The sequence below is a fragment of the Talpa europaea genome, assembly GCF_964194135.1.
Source record: "Talpa europaea genome assembly, chromosome: 11".
NCBI classification, from domain to species: Eukaryota; Metazoa; Chordata; class Mammalia; order Eulipotyphla; family Talpidae; genus Talpa; species Talpa europaea.
The window spans coordinates 69,369,592-69,383,386 of NC_140078.1; the positions used below are offsets into that span (position 1 = coordinate 69,369,592).

Here is a 13,795-nt window from a genome sequence, read left to right on the forward strand (position 1 = left end):
CACCAGCGGGTGTTTAGAATTTACTGGTTGTGGCTCTGATCTTCCCACCCTATCTCTTCTACTAGGTAATTCAAAGAAAGACATCCTGGGGTAGGGTGTGGTGTTTGTGTGTGTGTATATATAGTTTGTCTGGCAATTCTCCCTCCTCTCCACTGGCCTTTCCCCATTCCTCAAATTTGCACAGTACCAGCAATAAAAATGATTGCGGGGGAGAGGGGGTAAGCAGAGAAGTTATCCAAAAGAAGGTCCAGAAACACAACTCAGACTGCTGTGTGAGCAATGCAAGGCAGAAAGCCCAGTCTCCAGGAAGCCTGGGGTCAAAAATCTTACTGAATCAAAAAAAAAAAAAAATCACAACACAAAGACAATTTTAAAAGGAAGGAAATCACACAAACCACTGGAGAAGCATTCCTACTCCAAGAATTTAAAATAAATATTTAAAATTTAAAAGGTTTGGGGGCTAAATGTCAATACTTTGGTCCTATGGAAAACCTAGCTCTATGGAATGTTTCCTGTGGGTTCTGGGTGTCAAAACTTTTTACTGAAAAATTGTCTTTGGAGTTAATGTGTACATGTGTTTATCTCAAAAGAAGTAAAGCAAACTTTTAACCTTTGCTGTCCATTCTGAGGTGTCTTACATGGGTCTTCTCATCTATCCATGTTTCCATCACCTAGGAGCCCCAGAGTTTTTGGCAACAGAGGCAACTATCTCTTGGGGAACACATTCCCTGCATTTTGCCTCCAGTTAGATTCATTCCTGTTTTCTTTGATAAGTCTTTCACTTAGTACTTACAGCATGGTGGGCACTACCTAAATGTTGAAACATAGCTACTTCATTAATCCTCAAAACAAGGTAGGTATGGATTAGGAAATAAGTGGCTAGAGGTCACACAGGTATTAGTATTAAATGAAACCTCATGGACAAAAATGCAGGCAATCTGACTCCATGCTCCCATTTCCACTTTCTCTCTGCTCCCTGGTGAGTCCAGAAAAGTCCAAGCATTTAATTCACTGTGAACATATCTGAACTCCAGGCCCTCAACTGGAAGCACTCAGGATCTAGGTCCCCCATTTGACTTGGGAGTCACCGGTCCTCATTGTGACCTACCCTCTCAGCTGCACACTTCCTGTCAAGGGAACTTAGTTCCCACGTTTCTCTTCCTTTCACCTACTAAACATCTGAGAGGAGGGGGGAAATGCACCGAGGGGGCCTCAGAGGTTTGGGCAACACAGGAAGGAGGCGGGGGCAATGTGAATTTCCCCATAGTCAAAAGAAAAGGAAGAAGAGCCGGAGAAGCTCACCTGAAAAGCCAGGCTCACTTTTAGCAAATCATGGCATCCAGCGCGGCAGGGACCAAGTCTTTCCAATGCTGGGGGCAGAAAGGAAATAATCACAGAGTTGGACACCAAGTCCGGACTGCTCCCCTTTCAGGGCAAGCCCATGGGGCGACTCTACAAAAACGCCCTCCTTCAAGGTTGCATTCCCACCACTTCCTCAGACCCCTTGAGGGACATCACAGGCCAAACTCTTTACTAGGGTCCTGCCCAAGCCCTCTGATCTTGTTTCGCCCTCTTCTTGAAGGGCTCTCTGCTCTAGGCACAGCTCCCGCCGCTAACCCTGGGCAGGCACTGCCCCCTCTCGGGCCTCGGTTTCTCCTGATTCAGAGGCCGGGTGGTCGCCCGGTCGGGAGCCGGCGAGCGTCGCGGCGGGCAACCAGCGCCCGCTTCCTGGAGTCGCTCACGTGCGCCGGCGCGGCGGGCCCGGCCCTTAAAGGGCCCAGCTGCCGGCAAAACTTGGGCGCCCGCCGGGAGCGGAAGACCGAGCTCCGTGAGGCCTGCGCGGGGCGAAGCACACGCTGCCCCCTGCTCCCCGCTTCCAGTGCCTGCTCAGCGGCTTCCTTCTTTCCCCAGTCCCTTTCTTTCCGAACACTGCCTCACCGGGCCCCCACGCACCTCCGCGACTTAAGGGACGCTCAAAGTTTGCAGCCACCGTGGCGAAGCGCGGCCTCAGGGGGCGGGGGCGGAGTTCAAGCGCGGCTCTCGCCTCCTCCCCCCACCCCCGCTCCGCCGCCTCGAGGCGTGCCCCGCACCCGCGGCTGAAGCCGGGGGTGGCCCCGGGTCGGGGGGCTGGTCCAAGGTCGCGTTCGGGCCCTAAGACCCGGCCTGGGCCACTGTGGGCGAGACAAGATGCAAAGAGCGGCCCGGGCCGCGGGGTAACTCAGGGGTGAAGTGGGCCCTGAGGTCGCACCCGGGCGGACGGAGGTCCCGGGGCTCGACACACGTGGGGCCGCCCCTGCGGGGACACCTCTACACCAGCCGGGCCCTCACCTCAGCCGCCGCCCGCCGCGGACGCCGATCCGCGCAGGCGGCTCCCGGCTCCGTCGCGGAGCCTGCGCGCGCCCGCCGCGCACGCGCGCTCCGCCCCATCTCGCGGCGGGACGTGGCCGTGGGCGCGTGCGCGCGGGACCCCGAGGGTGGAGGCCCGCCCCGCCCTGCCGCCATGGAAACGGGCGTGCGCTGTCAGGGGCGGAGTCCACCCGGCGCTTTCCAGCTTCCCATAAACTACCGGGTAGCAGAAGGTGACTTAGCAACAACCTTGGCATCTAGGCTGGCAAGAGCATCACGAGAGCGTGGGGGGACGCCAGCCTAGTGACCCGCAGTAAAGAACCCGGCTGGGGTCCACGAAGCCCCACCAGAGAGGAGCGTTTAAAGGTCGTCGAGAAGTAAGTGCCGCGTAACCGTACAGTTTTAGGCTTTTGAACTACCTGGGTCTTCCCACTTTGCTCTCACGGAGGCTTCGCAACAGGCCTGGGAACTGAGCCAGGCAGGGCCACTTACTCCTGCTTTACAGATGAGGAAACTAAAGCCCAATCTGGGCTCAGGGAAGCTGATGGACATAACCTCTGGACAACGCAAAAATTATCTTCATGCATTCAACCCTCCACCCCCTCTTTCACCCTGCCCCACCACCTGGAGTACAGGGGTGATTATTAATCTACCCAACATTATTAAATACCACTCCATGCCAAAACAGTTCAGGGATTTGGTGATACTGAATGGACAAACCCAAGGTCCAGATTTTTTGGAGCTCTTCAGAGAAAAGAACCTTTCCAGGTTCCTCCCCCAGTGCCCCGGATGTGGCTGGAAGAGGTTGGTTGGTCAGCCCTTCTAGCCTAGTGTATTCTAGGTAACTGCCAGGTCAAGTATAAATGACTTGAACTCAGGTTCAATCTTGTGCTCGTGTTTCTGAGGGTCTACAAACCACAAAGCACTCTTCTAGGACACAAAGATCAAACCGCCTCCTGAGAGGCCCAGTCTTGCAGTGGAAGGTTAAGAAAGGGGACAACTATGCACATAAGCTTGGCTACATGACAGGCTGGGTTAAGTTACCTGGTGTTCCTGAAATGAAGAATTGATGTTTGGGAGATGAATCATCTTGTGGATCTCACTATTAACGCTAGTAAAGAGCAGACTGGGCAAAGACACACTTAATTCTGGCTTCCTTTTCCTTGGCCTCATAGTGTTCCTTCCACTGGCAGGAAATATTGAGCCTCATCCACAGGGTGAAACCTATCTCAATTCTCTGGTCAGACTGGCAGAATGAACAGCTGAGCCTTTACAGGCACTGAGGACTGGGCTTATGAACATCAGGCACATTATCAAATCCTTTGGGTGCCCCAGGCAAGTGGGCTCTACACTTAGAAGCATTTCCTGTGAGACAAGGGTCAGCTCACCAGTGCAGAGACAGACCGCCTCTGCTGCATGGTTTTCATGGGTCAGCTCTCCTGCTTCTCAGAAGCTGATGAATTTCTCCCAGGAAACATTGTCTGAAGCTGTCTTTGCTTCATCTTGTTCTCTCTGCTCACTTCCTTTATCCTGGATGGGAAACTCCACAGTCCCAGGTCAGAGCTCAGGGCATGCTTTAGAAAGGAACTTCAGTGCCCCTGTCCTGAAAGGCATCTGCCTGTGGCTGGGATTGCAGGCTATCAGCCTGCCAGTCTTCATCTCAAGTTGCACAAACGGAGCACTCTACCCTTGACAGATCCCAGTAAGGCCTCTGCTAGCCACCAGGAGGCAGCAGTCAGACATTTTATACTCCCCCTTGTAGCAAGTCTCAGCAGATCTGGTCACTAACCATTTGACATGTCCATGCTCTATTCCTAGTCCTATTTCCCAATAGCACATACATATTGTCCTCTCATGACCCCAGATTTAGCCTTTGTCTCTTTCTGCCTTTTCCTCAGTCCAAAGAATCCCCACAGGGGCCCTTTAATTTCCCTTAGTGAATTTTCAGAGACTGTTTCCCCATGGCTCCTACCCTTAAAGGGACTGAATGTAGGAAGCCAAAGAGTGGCCATTCCCACCTTTTTTTGCCACCTCATGTTGCGAAGTCTTGGATAGTTCTCTTTGTCAATGGTTAGGTCCTCTAACTCAGATGACAGAGAATATATGTTCCGTGTAGGATGCTCTGCAAACCCTGTCACCAGTCATCTCCCACCTTCTGAAGGCTTTGATGCTGCACCCAGGATCCAGCCACTCACAGCCTAGTTAGGAATGCCCCTGTAGGACATGCCATGACTGAGAACCAGCCTCAAGTCACTCCAAGGCAGCTCCAGTTTCCTCTGGAAAGGCAGTCGTCTTCAAGTTAACAAAGGCAGAAAAATCTGAGTGAACCCCACTGCAACAAAAAGTGTACCAATATTCATCAGTCTGCCCTCTTTTCCCACTTCCTCTTTCCCAACCCCTGCCCCCATTCCATCCCAGTGACCACTATGCTCTCAGTTAGATCCCTTTTCCCACCACCCAGCTAAACAGCTATTTAGACAATCCTTGATCAAACAACACTGCCTTTTTGAGTTTAAATTTTATTTTACAAAAAGAGAAATAAAGAAAACTGATAGGCAGTTATACTGACTTACAATTGTTCTGTTTGCTTTTTTAAAAAAGTGACATGAAACACAAGTAAAAATAAATACGTCATAGAAACAGCCAGTTGCCCAGTCTCTGGGGCAGGAGCACCTGCCCTGCTGAGAGAAGAGGGAAGCCCATGATCACACCAGTAGCTGGAATGCCCAGCCACTGATGCTCCTCAAAGCCAGGCGCAGGTCCCAGGCCTCAGGGGGCGTCCTGAGGAAAGAAGACGGAAAACCAAAGCCAGATGCCAGGTCCCTGGGGCCATCCCATCTCCCCCAAGTCCTCCTGGCAGCAGTGTGGCCTTAGTGGTTATCCACTGTGACCCCCTCAACCCACCTGGATCCCCTTCCCCTGACCCCTCTGGAGAGGGTACAGGAAAAAACCAATCTTGGGCAGGCTGAGGAGATGAGTCCCCAGCCGACCCTGAGTAACACAACCAGATTAACAGTCAGTTTACACCCATGTGCACATAAGTATGTATGTGCACACATTCTCAGCTTCTCTCACACACACGCATGTACACACACGTACACACACACACCCACACACACACCCTGGGCTGAGCTCTCTTCTAGGGGAGGATCCTGGGGCAGGTCACAGTATGAGGTCCCCTCTCTTCTGAGTATCATCCCAGTAGTGGTAATAGAGAGTACCCAAATCTCCCCTAGTCCTCTACACTACAGACTCTGCAGTCTGCCTGGCCTCTCCCTCTAACCTCTCCCAATGCACTAGCTTACTAGATCTGCAAGAGAGGAAAGGGTTAGACTGAGGTTCCTGGAGAGCAAAGAAGCTGGACACTGCCTGTTCAGGAAGTTCATCGTAAGACTCAGGTATATTCATAAAAGGCCTAAGGTCAAGCTAGTGGCACAGAACAGATATTAAGCGGTCACAGCAGAATACATAGGGCAGAAGAGAAGAGTCAGCAGGAAGGAAATGGAATCCAAAGGTAACTGATGAAGAGTGCAGCATTCTCAGACAGGCCATGAGGTGCAGATTTCCCGGGAACAGTGGGGGGTGGGGGGAGGGGGGTTTGGGGTTGGGAAAAGAGTTCTGTTTTTGTTGGGGAGGAAGCACTTAGCTGGGTGTACAGGAGACCATGGCTCAGAAGGGAGATTGATTTTCTGAGGAATCACAGGACTAGAAAATAGGAGGAGAGGAATCACGGCCAGAACAGGAATGTTAAGCCCCCAGAAGACCTTCCCCAGAAATGAGGACTCAGTTCCAGAGCGATGTCTGGCTTAAACAGACTGAGGCAGAGGACCTTGCACTGCTGATAGCTTTGAGACCCCTTAAGTTTAGTTGTCTTTCAACCTATCAAACTTTACCCCAGCTATCTGCTTCATGCCCTGGAGTGGGAGATTTCATATTTCATTGCGAATCACAAGTATATAGATATTCCACACACTAATTTCTAGGGAAGAAAGCTCCAAGGACCAGACAGAGTTATTCCTAAATCAAGAGATGAGATAGATGCTTAAGAAGCACAACTCCAGTGGGTGAAGACTAGAGATAACAAATCTAAAAAAGCAGATGATTCAACATTGTTCGTTTTCTTACTTAAATGGCTACTTGGTTCAATTTTTCTCTGCAAAGATATTAATGATAATCCTTAATTTTTAAGTTGTACTATATTCCCAAGGCTGAGGATTTAGGCTAAACCAGATGATTGGGGGTTGAGAGGCCCTTGGAAACATTCTGTGGAAGACAATAGTGAGGGAAAATGCCTAGGCCTGATCTTCTGTTCTTTTTCATATCACTTGGGCCTTGACGGTAAGGGGAAGCCACCACCAGGTATTTCTGATCAAAGAAGATATAAAACATGGTTCTTAGGCTCTGCGACATTTCCTGCTTCCCTCATACACATGCTCATGTTTGGTGTGTTTGCACACTTGCCATCAGCACATACAGACAGACAGCAGGAAAGTCAGAAGTGTTTTCAGGTTCATTAAAAAACAAAACCAAAAAACTGATAACATTCCAATTTCTCATGATCCCACTCCCATCCCACCCCCCTACACAATATAAGCTCCATTTATCAAAGAAAAACCTTCTTAGCCAGGTTAGCCTCCCAAAACTATGACCTCTCCCAAAATGAAGCAAGACCCAGCGCCTGGAACCTCAGGTAAAGAACAGGCAGAAAATTCTGCCTCTCAGAATACCAATTCAGTTCCTGGTACCTTCAAAAGCCTGTTCCCCCAATGACTAGTTTAAGTCACTATTCCTTGCTGGGATAGTTTCTGGATTCTTTGAGCCTTTGCTGTGATTTCCTAGAGGCAAACACAGAAATATCCCTCCTGCACGCAAGCACACACACGCACACATGCATACTCACACACCCTCTGGAACCCAAGTGCTCCAGGGCCTTAGAGTCATCAGTTGTAGCCCAGGTTATATGCTCTGCAAATGAGAGATTCAAGAGTAAGCTCCTACTTGACCAACCTCAACCTGACAACAGCCCATTCCAAGTGAGTCCCTTCATTCTTGGGATGCATCTGAAAGAGAAAGCACTGGTTGGAACTGCTATTTTTAAATTATTAAAATAATTTGCATAGCTAAATTGTGTATCTAAGGCTTCTATGAATGAGTTAATAAGTGTCTGACAGGGTGCTTATGAAAACAGACAAAGCAAGCTCCGTAAATTCCACTTTCGGTGTAACTGAACAGCACACATGCACACATGCGTGCGTGCACACACACACACACACACACACACCCCATCAGCCATCTCCTTGCCTATTCTCTGGGGGTGATACCCCACAGTATAAGACCTGCCAACAATGGAAATGGGCTGGTCAGAAGAATTTCAGAAGCAGCTACTTATAGGGGCAACCTGGCTAAGCTGCCTTCAGGGCTGGGAAGAGGCAGATACAGCAGCAGCCCAGTGAGGAGGTACCCACAAGTAGGTAGTAAAGCTCTAAAGCCAGACAAGGTTTATTCATCATAAAGAACTGTCTACCAAAATCTCAGTAGCAGGAGGGGGAAAGTAATGGAAGGCAGCCAGTGTTTATGGTTGAAGACTATTTGTCCCCTCCCCTGGCAAGAAATGAGAGTCCCAGAAAGACTGATGCTCTTTATGACAAAAGTCAGACTTAAGGCTCCCACAGAGGAAGGGGTCCTCCATGTTCCTTCAAAGAGGATAGAGGTAGCAGACACTAGGCCCACACTGACCATCTGATAGACTGGGAAAGATATCTCCCAATAGGAAATCAATAGTCTGTTCCCTCAACCAAGCAGTCACCTACGTACAAGTTTGCTGTTTAGCATGGAGAGCCTGTTTCTAAGGTCATCCCAGGAGGTCACAGCTCCAAATTTGGGGTGACTTATTTCCCAATAGTAAATTCTATGATCCCAAGTTTCAATCTCTGTGGAATGAGTCTTACCCCTACTAACTATTCAGTCACAGGATTCCCTGATCTACCTGAGAGGCCAACTCCTGAAAACATAGTTGATTTAATGTAAACCTTGGTCAATTCACTCTCTACCTGGAATATTTTTTTTACCAGGATCTGAGCTATCTTAAATTTCCCCTCCAACCTCCTACCCTCCTTACCCCTAACTTCCCTTCCCACCCTCCCACCCCCCCAAAAAACAAGACACGTGAAAAGTCCAAATAATAAATAATTGCCCATAAGAAATAAATTAACATGGAGCTCTCTAATGGGGAAGGAAAGGAAAGGCCACCAGGACAAGCAGCTGGGGGCTCAGTTCTGTCCTTGTGAATAATGTCTTTTCTGGCCACAACTATGACCTCACTCTCACACTGCAATGTTTCTCCCTCCCAGACTCAGCACAGATAAGCTCACACCCTGGAAAGGGAAATCTGCTCAGAGACAGCCACTGGGGAAAGAGACAGAAATTGATAAAGCCCATTTTCTCTGCTAATTTCCCCAAATTCTGAAACAAATGTGGCTCTGAAAACCAGGGACTCACGTTAGCTGGGCCTTCTCTTCACTCAACTAGAAGGAAACTTGTGGTTTCCATGGCTCTTCTCCTGGGCACACCCTGATGTTCATGCTAATAGTTGCCATGAACCACCACACTCTGATTTCCACTTTTAAAAAGATAATTCATTTTTTAGTTTCCCCCTTAGTCCCTCCCTCCCTCCCTTCCCTCCCACCTTCACCCCTGCTCCGTCACATACATGTATGTACACACACACACACACACACACACTTACTTTCTCTCTTTGCTTCTTTCTTACCCCCTAAAAAGACTCCACTTCAATGGAATCTCAGTCTGTCCTCCCCATCCACCCTATTTCATTTCCTTCCCCCTCCCTCCCCTCCCCTCTCCAGGTTAAGTTAAGTCACCCAATAAGGCAGCTCTCTTGGGAGAGAATGTTCCCAAAGACAGAAATGGGATGTGAGCTTCTACACTCCAATGGGCAAGCAAGCAAGTAGACAGCATAAGCAAGGCAGGCAGGAAGAGAGGCAAAATGCCCTGCCCCCCCATTCCTGTTTTGGGTCCCTGATTTCCCACTATTGCTGCTCTGTTAGATTTTTTTTTTTTTTGCCTCTTTTGTTAAACAGCAACAGAGTCTTGCCACTATGGTTAATCCCTCTTCTTTGTCCTCTTCCTTTTCCTTCCTGCTAAGTGCCCTATTCTGAGAAAGCCCAGATCACTGCCTTCCAGATTGGTGGGCAACCTGTTGGGAGCCCCAGAGTGAGGTGGAGAGGGGTTCCCCAGCTATTTCCCAGTGACCTCTATCACATCATCGTCCTTATCCTCATCATCATTGGAGCTGAACCCCACCTCGGCAACCTCATGAGAGTCAAATGGAGGCACCTGGGACCGAAGGAGGCCACCAGCTGGGTAGCCTGCATGTGGGGACATGTAGCCTGGGTAGACAGACATGCCCCGCGAAAGGTTGCTGGGCAAGACAGGGGAAGGAAAAGGCGCGAACATCCTTGGCTCGGACAGGAGTGGCTGTGAGAATGGGAGTGAGTAGCTGGGTAGTATCCCTGGTACAGAAGGGTTGAGCATGAAGGAGGGGTTGCTGGCAGTGACTGAGGTAGCCGTGGAAGAGGAACTGACGGGGCCTGCTGGCACCAGAGGGTCAGTAGTCACTGGAAACACCAGGCGGGCATCTGCCAGCAAATTGGACAGCTGGTAATAGGAGGGGGTACTGCCCATAAACAGGGAGTTCTCCCCGGCCTGGGAGGTGAAGGGAGGGGTGAGGTTATGGTTTAAGGAGACGGGTGGCATGGCAAACCCGCCAGAAACTGGATACCCGTGTTCATACGGCTGCACGGGGGCTGGCAGATGGCCCTTCCTGGAACGCCGGCGGGCTGACTCCTGGGCAGCAGTTGGTGTGGCCAATTTTCGCTTGTGGCCCCGTAAGTCCAACACTGGGTGTCTGTCACCACAGGGCTGGCCGGTCACCAAAAGGGAACTATTGAGGCAATGACCCCCGTGCCGAGGTTCAGTCCCGAGAGCTGTCCCAGGAACAGCACTGCTGTCCACAAGTTGGGCTGGGGGGCCAGGCAGGGCAGCATTGGAGCCCGGGGAACTCTGATGGGATTCACGGGCGGCAGCCACATCTGCATACTGCTGGAGCTCACTGATGATCTCTGGGCTGTCTGGAGAGACGGGCCTGGCCAGCCCCTCAGGGTCGGGGGCTTTGGGTGATGAGGCACTATGTCTGCCGTTGCTTGTGGACTCAAGAGAAGGCCCCTGGGAACCTGGGGGAAAAAATGTAGATAACTGAGAACCACAATGAACAGGGAGAAGAGGAGGGTAGAAGAAGAAACATCCATTTAAAAAAAAAAATTCCTGCCCTATGGTTCCCAAATGTCCAAACACATCACCCAGTCAAGTTTTCCCTAGTTACCACGAAGAAAAGCTTTGATCTGGGAAAGAAGTCTATCTGTGACAACACACATCACTTTTCTACACTCCAGTTTCCTGATCTGCAGAACGCCACCAATTTGAATCCTATGAGATAATGGGTAGGAAAGCTAAGAGAGCATTCCTATAACTTGTCAGACTTTCTGTGGACAAAACACAACCAGTGCCATAATGGGAGGAAAGAGGAAAACGAGTTTAAAAAGTGGACCATCCTCATCTAAAAAAAACAAAACAAAATCTATGGTGACAGAAGATGATTAGGACAACTGGGAAATCTGAATATGGACAGGCATATGAGGGAACATCATGGAATTAAGTTTTTTAGTGTAATAATGGTGGTGTGACTAGGAAGAGAATGTCCTTAATGTTAGGAGTGACATGTCTTCAACTTACAAGTAGTTCAAATAAGAAAAAGAGAGAAGAAAGTCTATGAGAATAATAACAGTCATTGGATGCAGGGGCAGGGTATATGGGTGTTCATAATGCTTTTTCCATTTGTCTAAACATTTGCATGTAGGTATGAATATTTCCATAATAAAGCCTGGGAAATAAGCAGTCTAGCTCTTATACCTTGGTGGTTAGAAGGTAAAAGATAACCACTCCCACAAAAGAGAACTCAGCAAGAGTTCCTAACATTGTTAATGTGCCACACATATACTCTGACCCGACAATCCCACTGCTACTTTATCCTATAGCTACAACCCACATGACTATGAACCAGTACTGTAAGAGGGAAGTACAAACAATTTAAATGTCCCAGGACAGGGGCTTCGCTGGTGGCGCAAGGGGTTAAGATGCAACCTATGAAGCTGTCCGAAGTCTCTGCAGCACTAGTTCGATCCCTGGCTGGCCAGGGAGCAATCCACATGGTGCAGCAGACCTCTCCTGACTCGCCCGCTGCTCCCCTCAGCAGTGTATTTCAGTATCTCTACCTGTTCTGTTCCCCACTCTGTCCCTGGTGAATCCTCTCACCCTCTACACCTCTGGCCTGTACCCCAGCTCTTGTATGCATAAACAAATAAACCTTTAAAAAAAAAAAATGTCCCAGCACAGGGTACTCAATAATGTACCATGTTACATATTTATCTAATAGCATCCCATGCAAACCTTCAATTTGGCATGTTTAGAAGAAATGATAAGAAATAAGCACAGAGATCTCAGCAGTGAATGAAAAAAGTAACAGTATACTATATTGTTTTAAAACATTTTAAAAAAGTATTATATATATATTTCATACATATACACATACTTCCCTGTACCAGGTATATATCTGGGGGGAAAAATGGAGAATACCACCTCCCAAAGGAGCAGCAAATGGGGAGAAAAAACTAACTTTTCACTTTATCCCTTTTTACACCTTTTGAATTGTGAACCAGGCATACATTATCTATCCAAAAATCAATCAAAAACCAAAATAATACCGTGTAGGTTAACGGAAAGTAGAAGTCACTATACCTGAGGCAGCCATACGACCATCTTCAGGGGCCTTTGGTTTGCCAGTCGCCCGGACAGCAAAGATCCGCCCATCACTGGTGCGGATATATGTCCCTGAGAAGAAAAATGAGGAAGACTGCTAGGAGCAGACATGAAACACAGTCAACCCTAGGAAACTCTGGCCCAGGCATCATGGTCTGGGAAACAGTTATAACATTAGGCCTCACATCCTTTCTCAAGGCCCCTGAAATGAGGAATGGGGTAACTGAGCTTTATTCCACAAACACTGACGGCATGATTACCCTGTACCAAACACTGTTCTAGACACCAAGGCACAGCTAGTCCAGCCACAACTTTGGCTCTGACTCTAGTCTGTGGGGACTTCCCAAACAGGACCATGTGAGTGCCTAAGAAGGAAGGCTACAGGCATTCCTTCCTAGCCTAAAGCATACTAGACATAGGCTGTTACTGACACAAAATATGTTTACCCATCCACAGCCCAAGATTCTTCATAAAAATGATAGCAAAATACAGGGGCCCTAATGCCCTTTTATTAAACTATTGACAAGCTCTTCTTTAGGCCCAACTCAATTCTGCTCAGCTCCTTAAACTGTCATTTTCAGATGGTTCCCCTACATGTGACACTCTCATAGGGTGAGTCCTATCCTCAACAGTTCAGGTCATATGTATTTATTCTGCATCCTAGTTCAGAATTCTCACCAAACAGAGGGGATGGCTCTCACCTTTCGTCCCACGGATGATGTGGATACTCTCACCAGCATTAATTCTTGCTTGAACATCTGTGGAGCTGTTGAGTCCAGGAATAACGATATCTAGTGATGACACAGACCTCAAATTTAGATTACACAGGATCTGACTTACAGAGGGAAAGAAAATGAAAAATGCAAAGTTCTTCAATGGTTTCGCTAAAAGCCTCTCAGTGGAGTAGAAGTCAGAACCAAGGAAGGTGAAGCAAGCAAGACTTCTCAGAATTGTCTAACAAAGAATACTATGAAAACAAGATTATGTTTTAGCAATCTGATCTTTCTGATCAATTTCCTTGATTTAAAAATTCATAACCTTTGATTTGGAAAATGTTTTTATTAAACAGTTATTTTCTATGCACTTTTTTCTCCTCCCTATGCTATCTGCATGCATCTGCTCTACTGTACTTTAGGCCATGAAAGTGGCGCCATCCTCTTCCTTGTTGGCATTACTTCATATCTAACTAAAGAATGAAGAGAAAAGTATTTTCAAGAACCAGTAGAGAAGCAGAATTACAAGAGGCTATTTATATTTATTTCAAAAATTTTTTACAATGGCATTATTTTCATACTCAAAAAATCAATTTAGGTATTTTCATTAAAATTTTTGTATCATGAATATTTCTAGATAACAAGATGGAAAACAGCTTTCCTTCCCAATTACCATAAATCATAAAACCGATGGCTGGTGGATAAGCTGCCCACCTCCTACCACTGCCCACAGGCCCACCATGTTCAATCTACATTAGACTCACAAAGAAAGAAACAAGAAGCTTTCAGATCAACCTGTTTGACAACTGCCCTTTATATGCAGCTAAGCCATACTCAGGTAGGAC

General features: G+C 48.1%; 1 protein-coding gene across 4 annotated transcripts in view; it reads right to left on the bottom strand.

The window, feature by feature from the left end:
* Positions 1 to 9,600: 9,600 nt before the first annotated feature.
* Positions 9,601 to 13,795, bottom strand: part of RAD54L2 (RAD54 like 2) — a gene marked incomplete at both ends in the record, with an annotated part of 45,509 nt that continues 41,314 nt past the window's right edge. For all 4 annotated transcript variants that reach the window (XM_084246979.1, XM_084246978.1, XM_084246977.1 and 1 more), the window contains 3 exons: positions 9,601 to 10,595; positions 12,217 to 12,309; positions 12,939 to 13,028. In XM_084246979.1, the coding sequence (XP_084103105.1) occupies positions 9,601 to 10,595; positions 12,217 to 12,309; positions 12,939 to 13,028 (1,178 nt within the window). The remainder of the gene's footprint in view (positions 10,596 to 12,216; positions 12,310 to 12,938; positions 13,029 to 13,795) is intronic.